At 40.7% G+C, this 22,841-nt stretch overlaps 1 protein-coding gene across 1 annotated transcript; it reads right to left on the bottom strand.

Annotated features, from left to right (window-relative positions):
- On the bottom strand, positions 1-21,539 carry Urod (uroporphyrinogen decarboxylase). Its single transcript, XM_080280429.1, has 9 exons — positions 21,437-21,539; positions 14,392-14,500; positions 13,862-14,040; positions 13,260-13,421; positions 12,295-12,456; positions 7,755-7,892; positions 6,403-6,570; positions 3,855-3,997; positions 1-478 (listed from the first exon to the last, which is right to left on the bottom strand). The coding sequence occupies exons 1-9, from the start codon at positions 21,446-21,448 to the stop codon at positions 469-471; spliced, it is 1,083 nt and encodes a 360-aa protein (XP_080136555.1). The 5' UTR covers positions 21,449-21,539; the 3' UTR covers positions 1-468.
- Between the last annotated feature and the right edge of the window lie 1,302 nt (positions 21,540-22,841).

Genomic DNA, 22,841 nt, shown 5'->3' with positions numbered 1-22,841 from the left:
CATAAGTGTACTGAGGATAGGGGGAGCATTGGTGGTAAAAAACAATTGTCAAATACCGGTATGCTGAACACACCAATCTAAACTGTCAATTCAGAATTTAAACAACAGTCTCCCTAAATATGGTAATCATACTTCCTCATGTACAGTCAAATTGATGTTGAAGAATTCCACATTGAAGAAGGACTTATTGTATAACCTAAGAACAAAAATTATGTGTACTGGTGTGCTATGTGCATTGTGCTATGCTAGTTCTATGATACTCTACAAGTACAGTATATATTTACATTGGAAGCAAAATACTGCGCAAACTATCACAGTCTAAGAAGAGTGTGAGCAAGGAAGGCTCACTGGGAGTGAAGTGGGCAGCTGCCACAAAGGCCGCCACGTGGTGAAAGATAATCGTCTTGGAACATCCTGTGGCGCAGGTTGGAAATGTAATGCACTTACCGACTTTCTGGTGACAGTCATCTAGGATTTTCTGAAATTTGGATATTTTAAAAATATTTTTAATACTTATTAAAAAGGATCTGCACAGCTGGAAAAAAAAAAAAAAAATTTTGGCAAGTTTTAACTTAATAAACAAAGGTTATGGTCATTTGAGGTATCTCTTGGAAGAAAGGCAAGAACAACAATTTCACTATTTTTCTTTATCTGTTACCTGAGACAGTGAAAAATGCAAAACCATGCTGTGAGAATGGATAAGGGCAACATGACCATCTAGAAGATGTAAGTGAAGCCTCACTGTGACAATATCATAACATGTACACCATGTTGAAGGTTTATGCAGCATCAAGGATGAGCTAGCCAAGGTCTCACAGCCACTGAGACACTATTGACACCTGCCGCTGCCTTTCGTTAAACAGAATGGGCATAAATCCTCAGTTCTAAGAAAGTTATGCACTGTGACAGTATTTACACTCACATTCACACTACTGCATTTTTTTGTCTGCTCAGTTTATGCTGTTATAAGTTCCAACAGCACTAACAGTGAAGGTGATGTGGTGCCCACAAGGAAGAGACGAAGATACCCATAGCGGTAAAAAGTAGTTAAGCATAAGAGACAGTGGTTAAGCCTACCCCAGTCCACCAACCAAGTATCATGTACCATAATGTAAGACTGTGCTTCCCTGTAACTGTTTGTGTATGTCTAAACTGGTTGAAAACACCAACATTTCCAACCTCTAAAATTCACCAAAAAATATCTGGATGTACTTGGTATCTCTCCTAGACCAACTGCATTGCTCTGCCTGCCACCAGTCTCAGTGCCATGGGGTGGCCAGGATGGGAGGTTGTATGTGTGTTGCTCCCAGTCCTGTTCAACAGGTTTACCACTGTTTTCGCAGAACTCCCTAGTCTTCAGGGCACTCACTTAAGAAGTCTTGGACTAACATGTCACATGAAGAAAAAAACAAATACCTTACTTTACTTAAAGAAAAGGTCCCTGTTAATGAAACTGCCATCAAGTGTGAGTGTAACCCTGCTACCATCCACACACTGAAAGCTGCAGGTCTTAGCTGCCAGCTCAAATGCCAACAAAACCACGTTATGATTATCCAAGCAAGACTGGCCTCAGACATTCTTCAAGTACTCAAAACTCCTAGCATAACAGAATCAGAGTTACAAAGAAACCACCCTAATCTCATGGGATCTGCACCATTCAACATCATCTTCAAACGGAGCTTAATTTGCCATTTCTATGTTACCAAGAAACCCCTCTTCACTTAAAAGTTGTGGAATGCTTGTCTTAGTTTTGTCCACAGATACCAACAATGGACACCAAAGCAGTGGGCAAAAAACATGTGGAATGATAAGATCTCATTTCAGTGTGTTCAAGTGAGTGGTGCTCAGGTGAGGAGTCCTCAGTCAATGAGCAGTTATGACCATCGTTACACCCAGAAAACTGTGAAACACCTGGGCCATTTTTTTTTAGATGGACTGTTTTAATGGTGTGAATGTGAACGGTGGTTTGCATCTCCTCCCATGGAATGTTACAACAAATAGTGATCAGTAGTTGCAAGTGTTAGAGCAGCATTTTTTTATAGCTTTTGACAATCATGGCTGACACCACTACGTTAGCCACTTGTCCAAGAAAGTGCTAAAGTGGGTCAGTGATAGGAACATTCAGGTTCTGGATGGCCAGGGAACAGTTCTTACTAGTATACAAGTGAGAATACTTGGTCATATAAGAAAAGAAGCTAATTTCTCTGGATTCCTCATCTGTGCCCAACTGACAGAAGCCATCAAGAAAATAAGGGCCCAAGATCTAGGTATGGAATACTTCTGGAGTCTGTCTGATTCCATGCTTAGAGTTCAGCAAATGGTGATTCATAATAAAGGCTGGACCATTAGATACTATCCAAATGGTAAGAAAAAAAGTCAAATTTTTAAACCTTATGTAACCGAAAATGAGGACAATAGTCGCGGCGTGTGACTCTGAGGTTGTTATTATCGTGCCCTGGCAACCTACCATTCAAAAGTGCGTCTGATTTCGTGCATAATATAAGACGTGTGTAATTTGTGTATGTTCATGTATAATAATATTCGCCTATAATATATTTGTGCATAATATGATTCGTGTATAATATGATGGTTGATTGCTCATGTAATGCCACTCAGGGATGAGTGAGGCTGGTCACTCTCATCTTATATGTCGGGGCCAATTGCCTAGCCCCAGGCTCCTACGCTCCTCATGGGGCAATGTAGGATTGGATGATGGATGGATGGATGGATGGTATAATATGATACGAAATCAGATGCACTTTTGAATGGTAGGTTGCCAGGGTACAATAATGACAACCTCAGAGTCAAGCGCTGCAACTATAGTGCAATACATTATGTGATGGGCATACTTTTAATACTGTGTATTTTGACTCCATGCCTGGATTAATACAATAGTTTTAATTTGTTCAAACTGGGTTGCATATAGCTGTGGTGTACATTACTAACATTTCTGTGCAACATAACTTTTGGTTATATCACCTATCTTCTGTGAGATGCCTCATTTATGATATCTGATATTAGCTGCTTTATCTAGTCTGTGGTATCATGAGCAAGCCTAAGGCAATAAACCAAGCATAACCTGTTAAGAGAAATTTAGCCTGCCCATCGGCCAGTTTAGTGAAGTCTAACCTAGCCCTAGCCATCCATCATCCAATACTGTGTTGTCCCATGAGAAGTATAGGGGCCCGGGGCTAGGCAAGTTGGTTCTGACATTTAAGATTAGAGTGACCAGCCTCACTCATCCCTGAGTTGCATTATGTGAGCAATAAACCCCAGCCACCCCCTGGATATAAACCCCCACAGGCTGAATCTAGTTTGAGCGCTTCAATTACCCACTAAACCACCAGGTGCCATCATTTGGTTAGATGGTTACCACCCAGCATGGCTTCCTGGTATACAGGAAACCATTTGGCTTGTCATTCAGTGTAGTCACCCACAGGCAGAAGGAAGAGGAAAGAATGAAGGAAAGAAAGACAGAAGGGGAAGGAAGGACGAGAGGAATGGGCAAACACCCAAAGCAGCACTATGTTGAGTGAGTGGATGGTGAGTGCCCCCATCTACCGACCTGCTAAAATCTAACCTACCCACAGCTAGCATGTAGAAATTTAACCTAACCATAATCATTAGTCATTTGTGTGAAATTAAACTTTAATTTAACCCACCTATGGAAACCTAACCATCTTCACCTGTCCAACCAAATATCAATTAACCTTATCTTACTTATGCTGTAATGCTTTACACTTACCCTGTGTGCACTGAAGACAGTGGTAACCCTAACAGCAGCAGCTCAGTTCAAGCCTAAAGATGTTACAAGTGACAAATAGTTGTACTGTATTTAAATACGAGGGACTTACGTAGTGTGCTTGTGGACAGCTGTCACAAAAGCGGCCAGACTCTGTGGATCCATGTCTGGGTACATCCCATGGCCCAGGTTAGCAATGTACTTATCCCTCCCAAACTTGTCAACCATGTCCTTCACTGCCTCATCAATGGCTTTCTGAAAATTATATCAGCTAAATTAATAAGTAACCAAACTAACTTCATTAAGGACTCATAACACCCCATTCAAACTGTAGGAGTCAGATTTCTTCCAATGCAAGCATCACCCAAACTGTAATTTTCCTGTCAAACATTTCCTCAGAACCCAATCCACAAGCATTCATTGTAGTAAATTTCAAAAGCTTAATTTAAAACTCACTAATTAATGGTGGGTTTCTGTGAGCTGAATAAAATCATGTAGCATCATCAGGGTAAATGGCTGTGTTCACTGTTTAACAATTACTTTAATCCAACAATCCATGATCTTATCTAGGGGCATGCTGTAACTAAATTTTCTACACCCATCCATCACCTAATCCAGTACTGCCCCATCAGGAACATATGGACCCGAGGTTAAGCTACTCAATCCAGACATTTAAGAGGCAAGAGTGACCAATTGTTTGCCTTGTTGCAGCAATATGTGAACAAATAACCCCAACCAATCCTCAAAATAACTGCACCTGGTCACATCCAGATTGAGTGCTTTACCTCTACTACACCACAGGGTGCCTAAACGTTGATAAAATGGCATTAATACACTGATACTACATCAGGACACAGCACAAAGCCCCCCACACCCCCACCCTGGCAATCTTCCAACATAATAACATCAAGGCTATGCAGTTATCATGGTGAATGATTTAGTGTGATGTGCTGCAAGTACTCTTTGTTCATTTTAAATAGGCATAAAACTTCTATCTCTCCATCTTGATTGCTGAACTATAACAAGAAATTAACACTAGAACATGGTGCCAGCCATGAAGAAGTGCTGTTGAATGGATGCAGGGCCATCTCTTCCTTTTATTAAGACACTGAACTATGGGAAAAAGGATATAAAAGGACGAAAATCTGCCAAGCACATGAATTGTAGTTACGTTCACTTCTTGAATAAGACTTATAATTCCTTCAATATAATAACTTTCTAGCCACACTTACTGAAGGGGAGAAATGACTGGATGATGTATGAGAAACAATTTACAAGACAGAGGCTGCATCTCTCCTTAAACCCGACACCAGTTCACGTCTGAGGACTTATGGTTAACAAGTGTCGGTTCATGTCTGAGGATGTTTTCATATGTGGCAGGCATGATTCAATTTAAGAGAACGCCAAACTCACTAAGAGTGGTGTGGTGGACTCTCTTGTGTGCCTGAGGGTGCAGGGAGAGGCTAGCTGGAACAGGTAGGGCCAGGTGGGGGTGATGGGGGAGAGGTGCCTAGAGCGGCAGATACACGTGTACTGACTGCAGTAAGCCACCCACACATCAGTAAACATACACCAGCCGAGGGTAAGTACGCACTTTTTCTGTATGTTTGTATCATTTGTAACTGATTTTTTTTTTCTTTATAATCCAAATTACGAAAATAAGTCTAGTTGAGGTTCGGGGATAGGGTGCAAGAAGCCCGGCATCAGGGGGGTTAAACATGGCAATGAAATGAATGATTCTAACTCTCAGGTTTCTGTAAGTGACAAAAACACATTTTGTACACTGTTTACCTGTACATGCCGTCAAGAATTTTGAAGGCTTGAATGGATGTATGGTTCATTTCATTTGGAACTTTTTGTGTGTGTGTGTGTGTGTGTGTGTGTGTGTGTGTGTGTGTGTGTGTGTGTGTGTGTGTGTGTGTGTGTGTGTGTGTGTGTGTGTGTGTGTGTGTGTGTGTGTGTGTGTGTGTGTGTGTGTGTGTGTGTGTGTGTGTGTGTGTGTGTGTGTGTGTGTGTGTGTGTGTGTGTGTGTGTGTGTGTGTGTGTGTGTGTGTGTGTGTGTGTGTGTGTGTGTGTGTGTGTGTGTGTGTGTGTGTGTGTGTGTGTGTGTGTGTGTGTGTGTGTGTGTGTGTGTGTGTGTGTGTGTGTGTGTGTGTGTGTGTGTGTGTGTGTGTGTGTGTGTGTGTGTGTGTGTGTGTGTGTGTGTGTGTGTGTGTGTGTGTGTGTGTGTGTGTGTGTGTGTGTGTGTGTGTGTGTGTGTGTGTGTGTGTGTGTGTGTGTGTGTGTGTGTGTGTGTGTGTGTGTGTGTGTGTGTGTGTGTGTGTGTGTGTGTGTGTGTGTGTGTGTGTGTGTGTGTGTGTGTGTGTGTGTGTGTGTGTGTGTGTGTGTGTGTGTGTGTGTGTGTGTGTGTGTGTGTGTGTGTGTGTGTGTGTGTGTGTGTGTGTGTGTGTGTGTGTGTGTGTGTGTGTGTGTGTGTGTGTGTGTGTGTGTGTGTGTGTGTGTGTGTGTGTGTGTGTGTGTGTGCATTAATTTTCAGTTTCTGGATCCTGCCTACAACATGTACACTGGAAAATGGATTAGTATGATGGCTATGATGTTACATTTACAAAAGTGTACCACATAATCAAACCACACAAAACAAACCACATATCAACACTCACCGGGTCAGCATAGAGAGCACACGGGTCAAGATTGCCCTGAAGTGTCTTGTCAGGCCCAACCAGTTGTCGTGCAACGGTTGGCTCCACTGTCCAGTCCACACCCACCACTTCATACCTCAGCCGCCCCAGCTGACTTAGTGCATAGTGACCACCCTTTGGGAACACTATCTAAAAGGGTGGATGCTAATCAGTATAACGTATTACCGTACTCACCATATAATTCTGCTTCTAAAAGATTATGTGTACATTGTATGAGTTTTAAAAATAATGTGAGACTACTACATGTTGATATACACTACAATACCAAATAGCTATTGCTATGTAAAGTACGATTTCCAATGCACATCATTAAATTTTTTCACTCTACACTCACTCATTTGGGGACACCCTTTAGCAAAAGGCCTTGGGCTACTTCTGACAAGACGCAGGCATTATAAACAGTGATGGGAGGATCACTGCAGACTCAAGCAAGCTAAGTGGGTGCATGGCTGCTTGTTTCCAGTCATACCACCACACAAGGCAAAATATCCTTCCTCATAAGTTGCTGATGTTTTGATGTCTTCATTTGTTTTAACGAGCAGCAGCAGTTCCAAACCCTGTGACTCTGCTTGGGGTGAACAAAGTTGTCGGTCTTACTGGTGGATCTCTCTTATTATATGCCCATTCAATCTACAACTGATGATGGGTTCTGCGTGGATGGGAGGACCTACCCAAAACACTACTGCTGTTCTGTAAGTCACTATTCTGGGACCGTATGGCATCCCTGCCACCTTCCACTGTCTTCTGTTCGGTGATCTGGTACAGGATCAACATCCCCCATACAGGAACAGTACTGGGTTAAATGCTTAGTTTGGAATTTGCAGTAAATGATGGTTTACTGACTGTCCCGTGAACCTATTCTGACCAGATGTTTCATTTCTTTTATACAATGGCACTGCACAGACTGTACAGTACTGGCTTTATGTCATCTTGCAGAAATGTGACTTGCACATCTATGGTAAAGTACCGGTACCTACATTTAAGGTAATTTCTGTGAAACACATATGTGAAAGTGTCACCAATGAGCATGATATCACTACCTCAATTTTCCTACTCACTGTTAGGCTTACGATCAGGATTACCACTACCTGTTTAGATGAGCTTGTGTGAAGCCTAAGCCTAATGACATGACAAATCAAGCACCAACAGGTACCATCCCTCACAGCCATCCCACTGACTTTAAATATTTTCCAATAATCTATGACATATGATATGGAATTACTATTTGGAGTGATGCCCTCAGTATGGTATGTAATGACATGATTTGCCATTGTTTGAACAGATGTACTTAGTATATAATAAATTTGACTCACCATTGGTATATCTGGAAGGCCAAGAGTTGCCACCTGATCCTTCACCTCATCACAGATGCGCTTCAGGTATGGCAGTGCAAACTCCTCAAAGAGACCAAGATCCAGGTGCTCTGCATGGGACTCAAACACCTGCAGCAACTGGAATCAATTTTAAGGGTTACATCACAGGCACTCCATATGGAGGAAGGAGAGGTAAGCAGTACAAATGATGAGATGGAAGAGTTAAATTAAGAAGTAGCACATGAGATGGAAGGTTAGGATTAAAAAGTAGTGTATGAGAAGTACATGCTGGAATGAGGAGTATTATATGAGATGGAAGATTAGGACTGAGGAGTATTATATGAGATGAAATGCAGATAAAACAAAAGTGATGATATCTAGGGTTGGTGGCGGTACTGTCAAAGACGAGGGAGAGTGCCCATGTGCAGTTTGCCACAAGGGCGTGGGAAGTAATTCCATCATGTGCGGTGCGTGTGATAAATGGGTGCATGAGAGATGTAGTGGTATCAGAGGTAGACTGCGAGATAATGCTGATTTTATGTGTACGGCGTGCCGGGGTGAGCAGGTGGAGATCGTCAGACGTGAAAGAATTGAACTTGCTGGTGAATCTCTTGAGTGTGTGGAAGAGTTTTGTTATTTAGGAGACATGTTGTGTGCTGGAGGTGGGGCTGGAGGTAGCTCTGTGGCTAGGGTGAGAAGTGGTTGGAAGAAGTTCAGGGAGCTCTTGCCTCTCCTGACATTGAGGGGGCTCTCCCTACGTGCTAAGGGGTCTTTGTATGCAGCGTGTGTTAGGAGTGTAATGCTGTATGGCAGTGAGACCTGGGCAGTGAAGGAGGAAGACATTCGCCGGCTCAGACGTACAGAAATGACAATGATTAGGTGGATGTGCAGTGCATCCCTGTGTCCAAGGCCTGGAGGGGCTGGGTTTACAATGGAAGAGTTGAGAGGTAGGATGGGACTGGAGTGTATTGGTGTTGTGATGAGGAGAGGTAGATTGAGGTGGTTTGGACATGTGGAGAGGATGGGGGATGATAGTTGGGTGAGGAAGGTGAGAAGTGTTAATATTGGGGGTGGGGTTATGAGGGGTAGACCGAGAAAGACATGGGATGAGGTCATTAAGTGTGACCTTAGGGTTAAGGGACTGAACAGGGAGGCTGCAATGGATCGTGCAGCATGGAGAGCCGCCATTAGGTGACCAAGGCCGACACATGCAAGCATGTTGGAGCCTTTAAAAACGAAAACGAAACGAAAACGAAAGATTAGGTAGGTGGGGGCGCCCATCATCCACTCACTCAATGTAGTGCTGCTCTCGGGTGTCTGCCCTGTCCTCTCCTCCATCCTTGTTTCCTTCCATCTTCTTCTGTCTTTTTTTCCTTCATTCTTTTCTCTTCCTTCTCCCTACAGGTGACTTTACACGCCCTCTTCTGTCTTTCATTCCTTCATTCTTTCCTCTCCCTTCTGCCTGTGGGTGACTCTACACAGAGGGACAAGCCAAATGGTTTCCTGTACACCAGGAAACCATTTAGTATGCCGGGTGGTAACCATATAACCAAATTTTGGCACCTGGTGGTTTAGTGGGTAATTATTGTGCTACAGTCGGATTGAGCCGGTGAAGGTTTATATCCAAGGGATGATTGGGGTTTATTGCTCATGTAATGCTACTCAGGGATGAAAGAGGCTGGTCACTCTCATCTTAAATGTCAGGACCAACTGCCTGGCCCCGGGCTTCCACGCTCCTCATGGGGCAACGTAGGATTGGATGATGGATGGATGGAAGATCAGGACTGAGGAATGTTATATGAGATGGAAGATTAGGACTGAGGAGTATATATCCACCCATCCATCCATCATCCTATCCTACGTTTCCCCATGAGAAGCGTAGGAGCCCGGGGCTAGGCAAGTTGGTCCTGACACTTAAGATGAGAGTGACCAGCCTCATTCATCCCTGAGTGGCTTTATGTGAGCAATAAACCCCAACCACCCTTTGGATATAAACCTTCAAAGGCTCAATCCGACTGGAGCGCCGTAATTACCCACTAAACCACCAGGCACCAAAATTTGGTTATATGGTTACCATCCAGCATGGTAAATGGATTCCTGGTGTACAGGAAACCATTTGGCTTGTCACTCAGTATAGAGTCACCCACAAGCAGAAGGAATAGGAAAGAATGACAAGAGGGAGTGTAAAGTCACCCGAAGACAGAAGAACGAGGAAAGAATGAAGGAAAGAATGACAGAAGAGGATGGAAGGAAAGAAGGATGGAGGAGAAGAAAGGGCAGACACCCGAGAGCAGCACTACATCAAGTGAGTGGATGGTGAGCGCCCCCACCTACCACAACACTGGCATTATATTAATGTAAAAGTGACAGTGGAAAGAAATGTGAAAGTGTGAAGGATGTAACATATAACTTGGCAGATAAGACAACCCCCAAATTTCAGTCTGAGTTTCAAGGTTTTAGCTCATATCAGTCATTTAAGACGACCCTCGAACACCAAACCATCTGTGGTGAAGTTTAGGTCAGTGAGCACCAAACAATCGAGACGGTGATATACCAATACAATGAATTAAATAGTACCTTGACTTAAATACCTAGAATGTATTGCCAGTAATAAGGTACCATACCTTAAAGTATTACAGGTAAATTGTTTGAATTATCGGTATGTTATCAGTGAGGCATATAATAAGGTAAATACTATATGTAGACTATCGTCTGTAGTGGTAGCTGGTACCGTAGTTTAACCAAGGTCAATGACCGATTTGTTTACATACTATATGTGAGGTGTTGTGTTGACTGAGCTGGCAGGTGTTTTGGCTTCTCTAATGCAACCGCTAGATGTCAGCTTGAACAAGCCATTTAAAAATCATGTGCATGAAGAATGGAATAATTGGATGATAAGTGCTGAAAAATCCTTTACAAAAGGTGGGGCTATGTGTGTGCCATCACTTGATGTGCTGTGTGATTTTGTAATCAATTCATGGGATAAAGTGAAAGTAGAGACTGTGATAAAATCTTTCAAAAAGTGTGGTATATCTGATGCACTGGCTGGCACAGAGGATGATTTATTGTGGGACGCTGATGACGAAGACAAAGCCAACTCACTGGATTCAGATTGGGACCCATATGACGACAGTGTAAACAGTGAGACTCAGGATGTGCTACGAGAGTTCTCTACCTCAGACGATGAAGCTAGTGATTTTGAAGGATTTTAAATGTGATGCTTTTTTTTTTTTTTTTCTATCTATCTATTGCCTGATGCCATAATCCTTCTAGGGGTGGCCATCTGACTCTGAGTTATTTGTTTTACAGGAAGGGGCACTAACCCTCCACCAACCCACTTGATACGTAGGAAGCACGTATGGTTTGGTTATATGATTACCACCCAGCGATGTAAATGGTTTCTTGGCTTACAGGAAACCATTTGGCTTGTCACTCAATGTAAAGCCACCTGTAAAGGAAAGCAAAACAATAAGAAGTGACAGGAAAGATGGGAGAAATAGGAAGAGAGGAGGGCAGGCACAGAAAAAGAATGATAAAGGCTAAGGAAGAAGTAGGCAGCACTACATCAAGTGAAAGTGGATGATGGTCACCACCACCTACCACTACATATATATATATATAACTGTATATATATATATATCTCATCTCATCAGCCATTTGAGTGTCCACTGCAGGACCAGCCTATCCCAACCAAAGTGGGGACGATGCAGCCAATGTATCTCTACCAAGTGGCTTAGGCTGTCTGGTGTGGATTGTATATAGGGTGAGAAGTGCTTGTCAGTGTACTGTAGTGCTGGAATGGCTTTGGTTGTGTGTGTAGTCTGTGAACCAAGTGTAATCGGCCTGTGCAAGCTGACTGGGTGCAAGCATACTTTATAGTATGCAACACTGGTTCAACTACAGCACCCATGATGTCCGTCAATGCAGTACGTGACCTGAAGAACGCTCCCAAAGTTTATTACCCTGGCGGGGCGCGAACCCTCGTTCTTCAGTGTATGAAAATGCACACTTTACCACTGTACCACAGAGGCTCCATATATATAATATATATATATAGATAGATAGATAGATAGATAGATATGAATATGGGATGGTATGCAATGAACTGCATCAGAATGGTAGTAAGGCTGTGTGCAAATGTTGCTGTCTTGATCACCCAGTATAAAACAGAATATCTGATTTATGCTCTAACTAATCATAAGAGATTAAATACTAGTGGGAGTGTGGTAGGTTCACTTGTTTATTATTGTACAAACACCACTGGCACTACCAGTAGGATGGACATGATAATCAAAATTTTATAGATAGTTTGCTTTCAAGGAAAATTGGTCACAACTTCAATGTTAAGTTACTGTTGGATGAAATTTAATGAGCCTTGGCTACAAGGCAGGAATGAGTCTCCTTGGTCACTAGCCATACCAAACCTCCAATCTGACTACACCTGCCCATTCAATGATATGAAAGAAGTTAGGGATCTTTGTCAGCTCAGAGTAAGTGCACTACAATATAGTATATGCCGGCACACTAATACCAGTCTTACCTGTGCCCCAGCCTTGACCTGGCCAACCAAGTACGCAACGGTTGTGTCGGTGATGATCTTGAGAAGACGGTGACTATCCTCTGGGTACCGATACAACCAGCATTTGGCATTGCTCATTGTCTTGGACCCTTTACCTTCAATCATATATGCCATTATCGTCCACTGCAAACATGCAGTACATTAGATGACAGTGCAATAATGTACAAAAAGAAGCTTATCAACTACAACAATATGGTACCATAAGAAAATACACTTTTTTTTTTTTTTTTACTCTCAACAGATTTGCTCAAATTATTTATTATAAATTATGAGAAAATAATTAAATCAATAAATATATACTTTCAGTTAATTCAAATTACTAGGTGGGTGTTTTAGGACTTTGTAACAAATAAAAGTGCAGCTGACTGTGTACTCCTTTCTCACACAACCACACACACACATGCTACCTAGAAAGGTATGGAAAGCTGCTATAATTATTAAACAAGACTGCATCATCTAGTTCTTCAAATGTATTCTTATTGTATATATGAATACAGGTAGCCTATGTGGTTCTGGAAGATGTGGCTATTTGCTACATACTGTTGGTGTTTTCATATGTAAATATGTTAACTGGAAGCCATTACAGTATATATAGTTTGTAACAACAGTGCATCCAGTATATTATCTGAGCATATGAATATGCATTACTTTTCATGTGGGGGATATTGTGGCAGCATCAGGGATGATGAGCAATAGGGATGTACTGTAAGTGGCACAGAAGGCTCTGCAACACTCTTCCTAAGTGATTTCCCTTGTACATTAAACCTTGTTTCCTCTACTATATTAATGTGCCAAACTTTGCTGGCATTAAGAATAGAGATAATGAAGACTACAATATATCAAGGTGTACCAGGAATACAAAAATTATTAAGAAAAAGGTGCTACAAAGCCTTCAATTACACACAGCATAAGGCCCAAGTACTAACTGGGGCACCACAGAAGCCAATAAGTGGTGCTCTTCCCGCCAGGCGGTGCCGAGTGAGTGTGATGGCGTCAAACACATACTGCAATTTAGGGCAGGCCACCCCAGGTCCACACAACTGAGCCAGGTCCTCAGGCCCTTGTAGTGGTGAAGGAAACACAGGGCCCTGAAAGAACAAACCAGTAACACAACAAACACTAAGAAAAACAATAAATACTCGTATTTCACCAAAGCCAGAACCCCAAGTCAAATTACTGAGGTTATAAGGTACCATACTGTAAACTATGACTCTATGCATTTGAGCTACAATTTACTTATTTTACATTATTTTTGTACCATTAAAAAACAAGTATGCACAAGGTATAAATTTTTTTTTTTGCAGGTTCTTCAGTACCTAGCTACATTCTAAATTCATCCAAAATAAATGCCTGCTTGTTGTACCTATCAAACAATACCTGAGTCCAAGTTACCGAAACCCAGTACAATAAAATCTATGAGAATGAGCTTCCAACATTTTGTGTTTTGGCAAACTACACCTTAAACAGAGGAATAGTTTGGTCAATGATTTACCATACTTTTCTAACATCACCAGCATGGTCTTCTTACCTCACCAGGCTTCATTTGGACCTCCATGCCAAGTGCCTGGGGTACCACCAAGATATCTGAGAATATGATGGCTGCGTCCAAGGGAAAACGGTCCAATGGCTGCAGTGTCACCTGACACGCTATTTCGGGTGACCGGCACATGCTGAAGAAGTCATGCTGGGCTCTCACTTCACGGAATTCTGAGGAGGTGAGAGAGTTAGGGTGTCTGGGTCTTTAGAAACTAAACAGTTCATTTTAACTTGGCCTAAAATTACTGTTTCCTCCATCTGAAATGCATAGTGGTAACAGGCAAGTAACATCTGAATATGATGCCAGTCATGATGGAGTGCTATGGAGAGGAAACAGCTCCACAACCTTGTCTCATTCTGCCATTAAACTACAAAAAATATTTAAATACAATACCAATAAGGACAAAAATCTCCACCAAATTTAAGCAGATGAACTGTAGAAATTTATGATCACTTCAATTAATCCATGTTTACAAACAAATATGACTACTGGTTGGAAATGATGGCTGACTATTGTCTCACCAGGTAAATAACGTCCAGCCTGCCGCATGACCCACACTGGCACACGGTCCACTGGTTCACCACGTGCTGCTCGTAATAACCGGTCATTCTTCAGCGGTGGAAACCCTTTCTAAAAGTAAAGGTAGACAAGTTTTCCGTAAGAGTAAACTACATATACATATATATGTATATACATATATATATAGACATACAGATAGATAGACAGATATACCGTTAGATATAGATATACCATATATACAGTACCTGTATACAGTAAACCCTTAATTAATTATCCATTACTGAAAAATTCGGCCCAACACAATATCCGGCGTTGAGGCGTATCAAGCAACTTGTACTCTGTAGCCAACCAGCGCTGTGTTACTGCATTACTGTATTGTATCATCACTTTATTGTATTTTATGCTTCATTTTCATCTTTTATTCATGGGAAAGTTTTTAGGATGGAAGTTCGAGATGGACAGAAACACAATACCTGGCTCAGCGATGAATATTGAGCCGATGGAGGGTACTATACAATATCCGGCATTTTACTTTAACCGCCATAGGGCATGGCTGAATTACACTGGATAATTGCAAGTTTACTGTATACATACAGTATATATATATATACTGTATGCATATACAGTGGTATGGTAATACATAAAATTATCTGTACAACAGCTCCTGTGTTTATTAAACAGCAAGTATCCAATTGCTAGTGAGCGAGCCACAGGTAAACGAGTGTAAGTCTACCCCCACCCACACCACCTTCTCACAACTCGATCATCACAAGGGGGTGGGGTGGGGTTTGGTGAGGTGACTGATAACCTAACCTAACCTAACATAACCTAGGCTTAACTACCTAATGATTTAACCTAACTTAACCTGACCCTGGCTCCAACTGGGAAACGAAAACCACCTTTGAGTACACTAAGTTTCTTCCATTATGGTGAAAACAATCATAGATACAGCTTAAGGACTGTGATGATAATATGGGAGGAAATCTTATCACCCTAAAAATGGTCAGAAAAATATAGAAGACAAACTACAGGAATACGAATTGAATTGGCAAGGTTTCTAGGCTGTATGCTTAGACAAAAATTTATGGATTTCACAATTTTAGGGGGACAAAATGCAACAAAAATGTTTGCTAATCGGAAAAAAATTTACTCTTTCATCCCATGTGTTCTCGTAAGTTAGCATTCAGTCCCACATTCTTCATTCAATATCACTCTTCCCAACACATTTCGGACCAACTGAGCATACATTTATTTCTGCTCCTTAAAGCTAAGTGTACATTTACTGCTCATTCTTTTGTTCGTTCTTATGTGTATGTGTAAGAGTACTGATACAAACAATAGTGTATTCCATTAACCCCTTCATAGCTGCCAGCCTTGAACAGCGCTTTACTGTACCGGTGTCAGTGATGCTGAGTTAGGGCGAGCTATAAAAAACTGCAAGCAATTACGGGAAGGGAACGAAGGTCACTGGTATGTTTATACGACCCTATTCTACTATCCCAAACAGTCCGACATTCACTTTAGATGTTTTCGCCAATGTTTGCATGCTAATGTAAACATACGCCCTAATTTTATTCATTCTTGCACAAATCATAGCAAATCATGGGATGGGTTTAGGGGAAGAAGAAGGGGGGGGGGGAAGCCATGTGCACTAGATGAGTCTTTTCACATCTGTTAGAAAAAGAAATTGATTCTAGAATTTTGAAAAAATGGTCCAGAGGCCGGCCACGGGAGCAGGCAAATTTTTGAACTCATTGCTATGGAGGGGGCTAAAGATAAGCTTTACTTTAAGCAGTAAAAGCACCTTACCAAATGAGTTCTTCCTGATAGTCTGTTATATTTTTCTGATTACTTCTGGGTTGGTAAATAAGCATTTCTTGTTAAATCTGTTTCCCCGTTCTTTTTAGCTGTTCATGTGACAACTCGTTTGATTCGTTAATGTAATGGCAGAAGGGACTGTTCTAACCTAAATGTTTAACTAAACTTGGCCTAACCTAGCTAAACTGTACCTACTAATTTAACCAAACCTAACCTCCAGTTGGGAAACTGGGAAACGAAATCCACCTTTCAGCATGCAGAGTTTCTCCCATTGTGCTAGAAATAATCATAGGTACGGCTTAAGAAATGTGACGTGAATAAGAGAGGAAATTTTTCAGCAAGGAAAGTAATTTACCAAATTGGAAGTAGTCAGAAAAATATAGCAACAAGCTGGAGGAGTATGAATTGAATTGGTAAGGTCTTTCTGCTGCTTAAAGTATACATTTATCGGTAAATAAATCAGTCTAACAGTACTGTTGTTTCGGTATGTGTATAGGAGGGGGATATTGTTCGTTATCTGGACAGCGGCACTACCCGGATATGCCTTTAGCTGTATTATGTTGGAATACCGAAGGGTTACTGTGTAAATATATGTATATCGTATACATATATATATATATATATATATATATATATATCCATCATGCATCATCCAATCCTACATTGCCCCATGAGGAACATAGGAGCTCGGGGCTAGGCAGTTGGTCCTGACATTTAAGATGAGAGTGACCAGCCTCACTCATCCCTGAGTGGCATTACATGAGCAATCAACCCCAACCATCCCTTGGATATAAACCCTCACCGGCTCAATCCGACTGGAGTGCAATAATCACCCACTAAACCACCAGGCGCCAAAATTTGGGTATATGGTTACCACCCAGCATAGTAAATGGTTTCCTAGTGTTCAGGAAACCATTTGGCTTGTCACTCAGCATAGAGTCACCCACAGACAGAAGGAAGAGGAAAGGATGATGGAAAGAAAGACAGAAGAGGGAGTGTTAAGTCACCCATAAGCAGAAAGACAAGGAAAGAATGAAGGAAAGAAAGACAGAAGAGGATGGAAGGAAAGAAGGATGGAGCAGAGGAAAGGGCAGACACCGAACAGCCGCACTACATCGAGTGAGTGGATGGTGAGTGCCCCCACCCACCACTTACATATATATATATATATATATATATATATATATATATATATATATATATATATATATATATATATATATATATATATATATATACAGTATATATATATATATATATATATATATATATATATATATATATATATATACACACACAGATAGATATAGATATATAAAATAGCACCCACAAAATCACAACCGTTTAATATATTACCCCACACTATGACACAAGGAACACCACTGAATTAGATCTGTATTTTCATTCATAATATTGTCCTGTATAGAAAATAGTAGTCCTAACCATATTGTTCCTCCCAAAGTCTCCCAATAATACATTAAACTCTTGGGTCAACATCTCTCCTTGATCATAACTGTGCTTTTTTTTTAGTTTCATTGTTACTGTACTCTTCTGGAAGATCTGTATTTACTAACTTTTTTACATTTATTATTCAGTGCTGTTATAAGTTTTATATTTTTTGTGCATTTTGCTCTACAATTTCCGCATACCATTGTTGTGCATATAAAGTACAAAAGGTGAAGGAATAACTTAAGCATTCATTTACTATATTACATAATTCATTTTAGAAGGAAAACAAAGATGAAAACATAGTATGGTACCGGTACTCTACAAGTTCTGGTACCAGTATTTTATTTACAAATCATGCCTGTGGGTGACTCTACACTGAGGGACAAGTCAAATGATTTCCTGTACACAAGGAAACCATTTACTACACTAAGTGGTAACCATATAACCAAATTTTGGCACCTGGTGGTTTAGTGGGTAATTATTGCGCTCCAATCGGATTGAGCCGGTGAAGGTTTATATCCAAGGGGTGGTTGGGGTTGATTCTCATGTAATGCCACTTAGGGATGAGTAAGGCTGGTCACTCTCATCTTAAATGTCAGGACCAACTGCCTAGCCCTGGGCTCCTACACTCCTCATGGGGCAATGTAGGATTGGGTGATGGATGGATGTAAGAGCTCTGAGCTGGGCTTTCTCATGAGTACAGTAGCTATGTGTTTACCGTTATTATGTACTGTAATTATAAATTTCTACTGAACATAAATTATTAGAAACATTTACAAACTTCAGTGGAGACAGGAACTTAATACTGAAATTTGTGAGGACTCGTAACATGGCAGACTACTCTGTTCTTCATTCTGCCTCTCTCTTTTGTGAAAGTCTGACTGAATAAAGTACAGTACGTGCATATAAAACCACATTAACTTTGTGATATGGATGAAGCCATTGTTACTGAACCCCTTCAATCTGATGATAAATTTATATTTTATTCTTGCTATCACCAGACAATTTTATTAAGTGTAGGAGAGATCTTTCAACCTGAAGGGCTCTGATACAAGCACATACTTTTTTAATACCTTCATTACCAACACCTCACCTAAACTGAATAAAACTGCTGGAAGAAAGCAGAATCAATCTAACAAAAGACATCACCGGACAGAAGGGGTTAACTTATTGCATCAGTCACGTGTGCTGTAAGGCATAAAACATACTGGTGATATTTCCAGAAACATGATTTTTTATTTTTTTTTTTATTTTTTTTTTTAAGAGAAAATGAACAGAGGAAGGAAACACAAATAATAAAATCTACTGCATACTGTACAACAAATAACAGGTGTTGTCTATTCTTGTCACTGCCAAATGATTTGATTCATTTTTTTGAGGGGCCCTTTTAAAAAAAAAAAAAAAAAAAAAAAAAAAAAAAAAAGCTGCAGCTCTTTCACTGATGATGACTTGAACACCACTGTATATGAGTCGTCTCAAAAAAATAATAATAATAATAAAAAAAATAATAATAATTTGCACTGTTAATGGGTAGCTAATGTATTTAGTACAGTAATATGCAGGAATGAAATAGCTCATCACTGTAACAAAGCTGTCAATATAATTTAAAGGTCTGATGTGTAATTATTAGCAGGTAAAAAAATGTTCTGATACAATATGTCCTAGAACAGTATACTCGTATATGCTGCTTCATTGTTCTCTACAGTTAAGTTCCAGGAGGCTACAAACAGCTGTCAGAATAGGAATGTTTCATTAAGCTTCAAATCAGTTACTCTGAGATGGCATAAAGTGCTTCATTGAGTTGAATCAAAGTTTACTTCACAGGAAAGAGGATGAGGGGAGGCAGATTATTGCTGGAGTTCTTTCCCTCTACTTTGGTGCTTGAGTTCTTCATCCTGAGCCCTGATTTTGTTGCCTATGCTGGTGACATTTGGGCATTGTGTGTGACTTATTTTGTGTCTGAAGACAGTAAGGAGTTTTACTTTTAACACTATGCTGCCTTATATTAGTGATTTGGGGCATTGTGTACACTTGTGCAGTGCTTAAGATTTTCACCCTAAATACTACCATAATTGTAATGTTTGTGTTGGTGACTTTTGGGCACTGTTAGCAACTGTGTGGTGCTTGAGAGTGAGGGGTCTACTTTGAACTTCATTTGTAATGCTGTGTTTCTGATTTGGGGACACTGTGCGATGCCTGAGTTCTCTACTCTGAGCCTGGTCTGTGCTGTCTTGTGCTAGTGATATGCCAGTACGGCCTCTTGAATGATGTGCCATGGTAGAGAACCAGACCTTGCTGTGCTAGACAGAACATTAGCAGCAAGTATTACAGCCAAGTTGGACAAGTGTTGTATCAGTGTTTTCAACTTATGATTTTGTCGCTTGCAGTTTCACTGTACTGTACTAGCTTATAGTTATCGTCACTTAGGCTTACCTTGCACAGGCATATTGATGTTACTGTTCTGAGAGAAATTTGTAGTTAAATTTTAAAATCTTATTGAAAGCCCAGCTTCAGAGTTGTGACTGATTACTTTTTAAAAAATATACCAAGCATATAATTCAGTACTGTGTTTGATTTCCCATACTTATTGTTAAATATACGAATGACAACATATAGAATCTTAACTTGTTCCACATGAATAATTGCAACCTACATTTTGAGTAGATTTAAAGGTCCATTACTGCTTTTTTTTTATGTCCATTCACTTTTTTTTTTTTGCAATTTGTTTTTTATTATTGACCTGACATTTTTATTGCAAATGACACCTAACTGGGAATTTTACCCCCCCACACTCCAAAAGTCCATTAATAATATATGACCATGCTGCCAAAGAAATATGAAAGTCCTATACTGTACGTTATCTAATACTTACTGGAAGCAAAAATTTACTTACACCTAAGGGTGGATCTGTAAACTAAAATCAAAATATTTAACTACAACTTTATAGTGTACTATAAATGTAGCAAGATGTCAGCTCTGCAGGGAATGAGCTGACACCCTAAAGTCTAAAATGACTGTGAAATTCATAAACTGGTTCATTGTACATGGTCCCCACTAAGATCATCCATACTGTACTGCTAGATAAGATCAGAGTACCAATGCAGACTCTATAATTGGAAATAACATTTTCTTCATTAAACAAGTGCACCTCTCTTTCCCTTTTTTACTCTTCATTGAACAACTGGCTCTGCATTGGTATTTTCTTACCCAACATCAACATTAAAAAAAAAAAAAAAAAAAAAAATGAACTTCCCTTGGAGAAAAGGTCATATATATATATATATATATATATATAAATATATATATATATATATATATATAAATAAAGGTAAATGTTGCATTAATAGGAAAAGATCATGAGTAAGAATTTGACATGGTGGAAAGTAGCAAAAGCTTCTATACAGCTGGGTCTATTTGCATACTATCCTTTAATTAGCAAGAACCATTGCAAAAACAAACTACAAATCGGGGAATGTAGCAAATAAAACCTATGAACAAGAAAACCCGGTTTACAAAATGCATGGACATGATTAGTAACTGCATGTAACTGATGTTGTGACAGCCTTCTAGGTGTCGACTAAAAAGCCAAGGAACACTTGAACAAGAATGATACTTCTTGACTTTCGAATGCTGGCAAAAACAAGCATTAGCCTTGTCGTCGACTGACAACGACCGGCTATGGTCATCCCCTTATCACGGCCGTCCAGCCGCCAGCTTGCCCGTCCCGCAGATATGGAAAACTAATTTAAAGTCATTAAATATTTACAGAAAGCACTATACCTCTTCAGCCATAATAAAGTAATTGCCACTTGTGAAAATGACAGTAGGCTTCGGCAACAGCAGTAACAGCTGGACAATCGAACCAGCCTCTCGTCTCTCTGAGTCTGACAACCACCCGGTCCAAAACACACGCTCGGAGTTGTCGGTTACCAGTTTTTTTTTCGGCTATACAGTATACTAAAAAGAGTTGTTCGTAGCTGTGACAACCACGATTGATTTTTTTTTTTTTTTTTAATCAAAGAACTGCTGATAAAGCATTTTCCTTCAAGCCGGCAGCTTATTTTCATTTCAGACCACAGCCAGCCAGACGATTTTACTGAGGATCAGAAGGCCTTCTTACAATGAGGGAATAATATCTCTAGTTCGGGGTGGCAGGGTGGCTCAGCGATAGAGCGTCTAACCAGAGACCAAAGGGTCGACACTTCGCGCCCCGCCTGATAGTTATCCAGCTCAGGGCTGCTGGGAGAGGTACCGCTCTCCAGTCACCTAGCAGGGAAATAAGATGTCAAGGTCTGGCTTGGGGTTTCCCCCATGTAAAAATCCCAATAATAATTCTAGTTGAAAAAGTCTCTCCTATGCTAAAGTGTAAGGAGACATTCTAGACCATTATCACTTACTACACATTACTATAAAAAAAAAAAAAAAAAGCCCACACTGAGACCCGACAGAGTTCTCTTGTCCACTTCCACCCTGCTCGGTCCTTCTGTTTCCGATGAGACTCCGGGGCTAGGCCACTAAGTCCCGACAGGATGGATTTACACGTGGCCGAAGAACATGAACACTGGCCAACAAGCATTCATGAACGTTTGTGTATATATTCCGGATTCTCCGTAGTAGGCTTCAATATTCCCACTATAATCACGCACCAACACGTCGCATGGAGGGAAGAGAAGACAGTTTTGCATGTTGTATTTCTATTGTCATTCCTGGGCACTTGAATAAATGATATTCGAATCCGACACCCATCTAAGCTCGTTCAGGTTCGTTATGTTCATTTCGACTGTGCAGACCCACTACCATGTTCGTCAAGTGTGCTAGCTTCACTCCCCCTAGTGGCTTTAGGTGAGCAACACGAACCATTCCTCGAATGTAAACCCTAATGGGTCAAATCCGACCTATTCCACTACCAGGCATCTCCCATCCTACGATGCAAATGTCAGAAAACCTCGCTGCTTGGCACTTTGTGTACGATGGCCGCCTCTTCTACCTACCACCATGGCGATCAGTCGTAGTTTAGACTGTTATACTAGTCTTTAATGATCTTAACATTTTCATTACATACTGACCTTACTGAACAAGGCTTCACAATGTAGAGGGCTGAAGATATGAAACATGTACTACAAACAGGAAGCACCGGTACTCGGTAGAACCATCTATGGGTAGAACCACCAGCCAACATGGCGGA

The sequence above is a fragment of the Coenobita brevimanus genome, chromosome 84 (assembly GCF_032717465.1).
Source record: "Coenobita brevimanus isolate Jiangsu-jjx chromosome 84, ASM3271746v2, whole genome shotgun sequence".
Lineage (NCBI taxonomy): Eukaryota > Metazoa > Arthropoda > Malacostraca > Decapoda > Coenobitidae > Coenobita > Coenobita brevimanus.
This window is presented reverse-complemented; position numbering and strand designations above follow the sequence as displayed.

Coding starts and splice junctions, on each gene's coding strand:
- Urod (XM_080280429.1), bottom strand. Junction 13,422..13,861: donor TCCAAATGAAGCCTGGTGAG/GTAAGAAGACCA, acceptor TTGTTCTTTCAG/GGCCCTGTGTTTCCTTCACC. Junction 12,457..13,259: donor TTGGCTTCTGTGGTGCCCCA/GTTAGTACTTGG, acceptor GCATGTTTGCAG/TGGACGATAATGGCATATAT.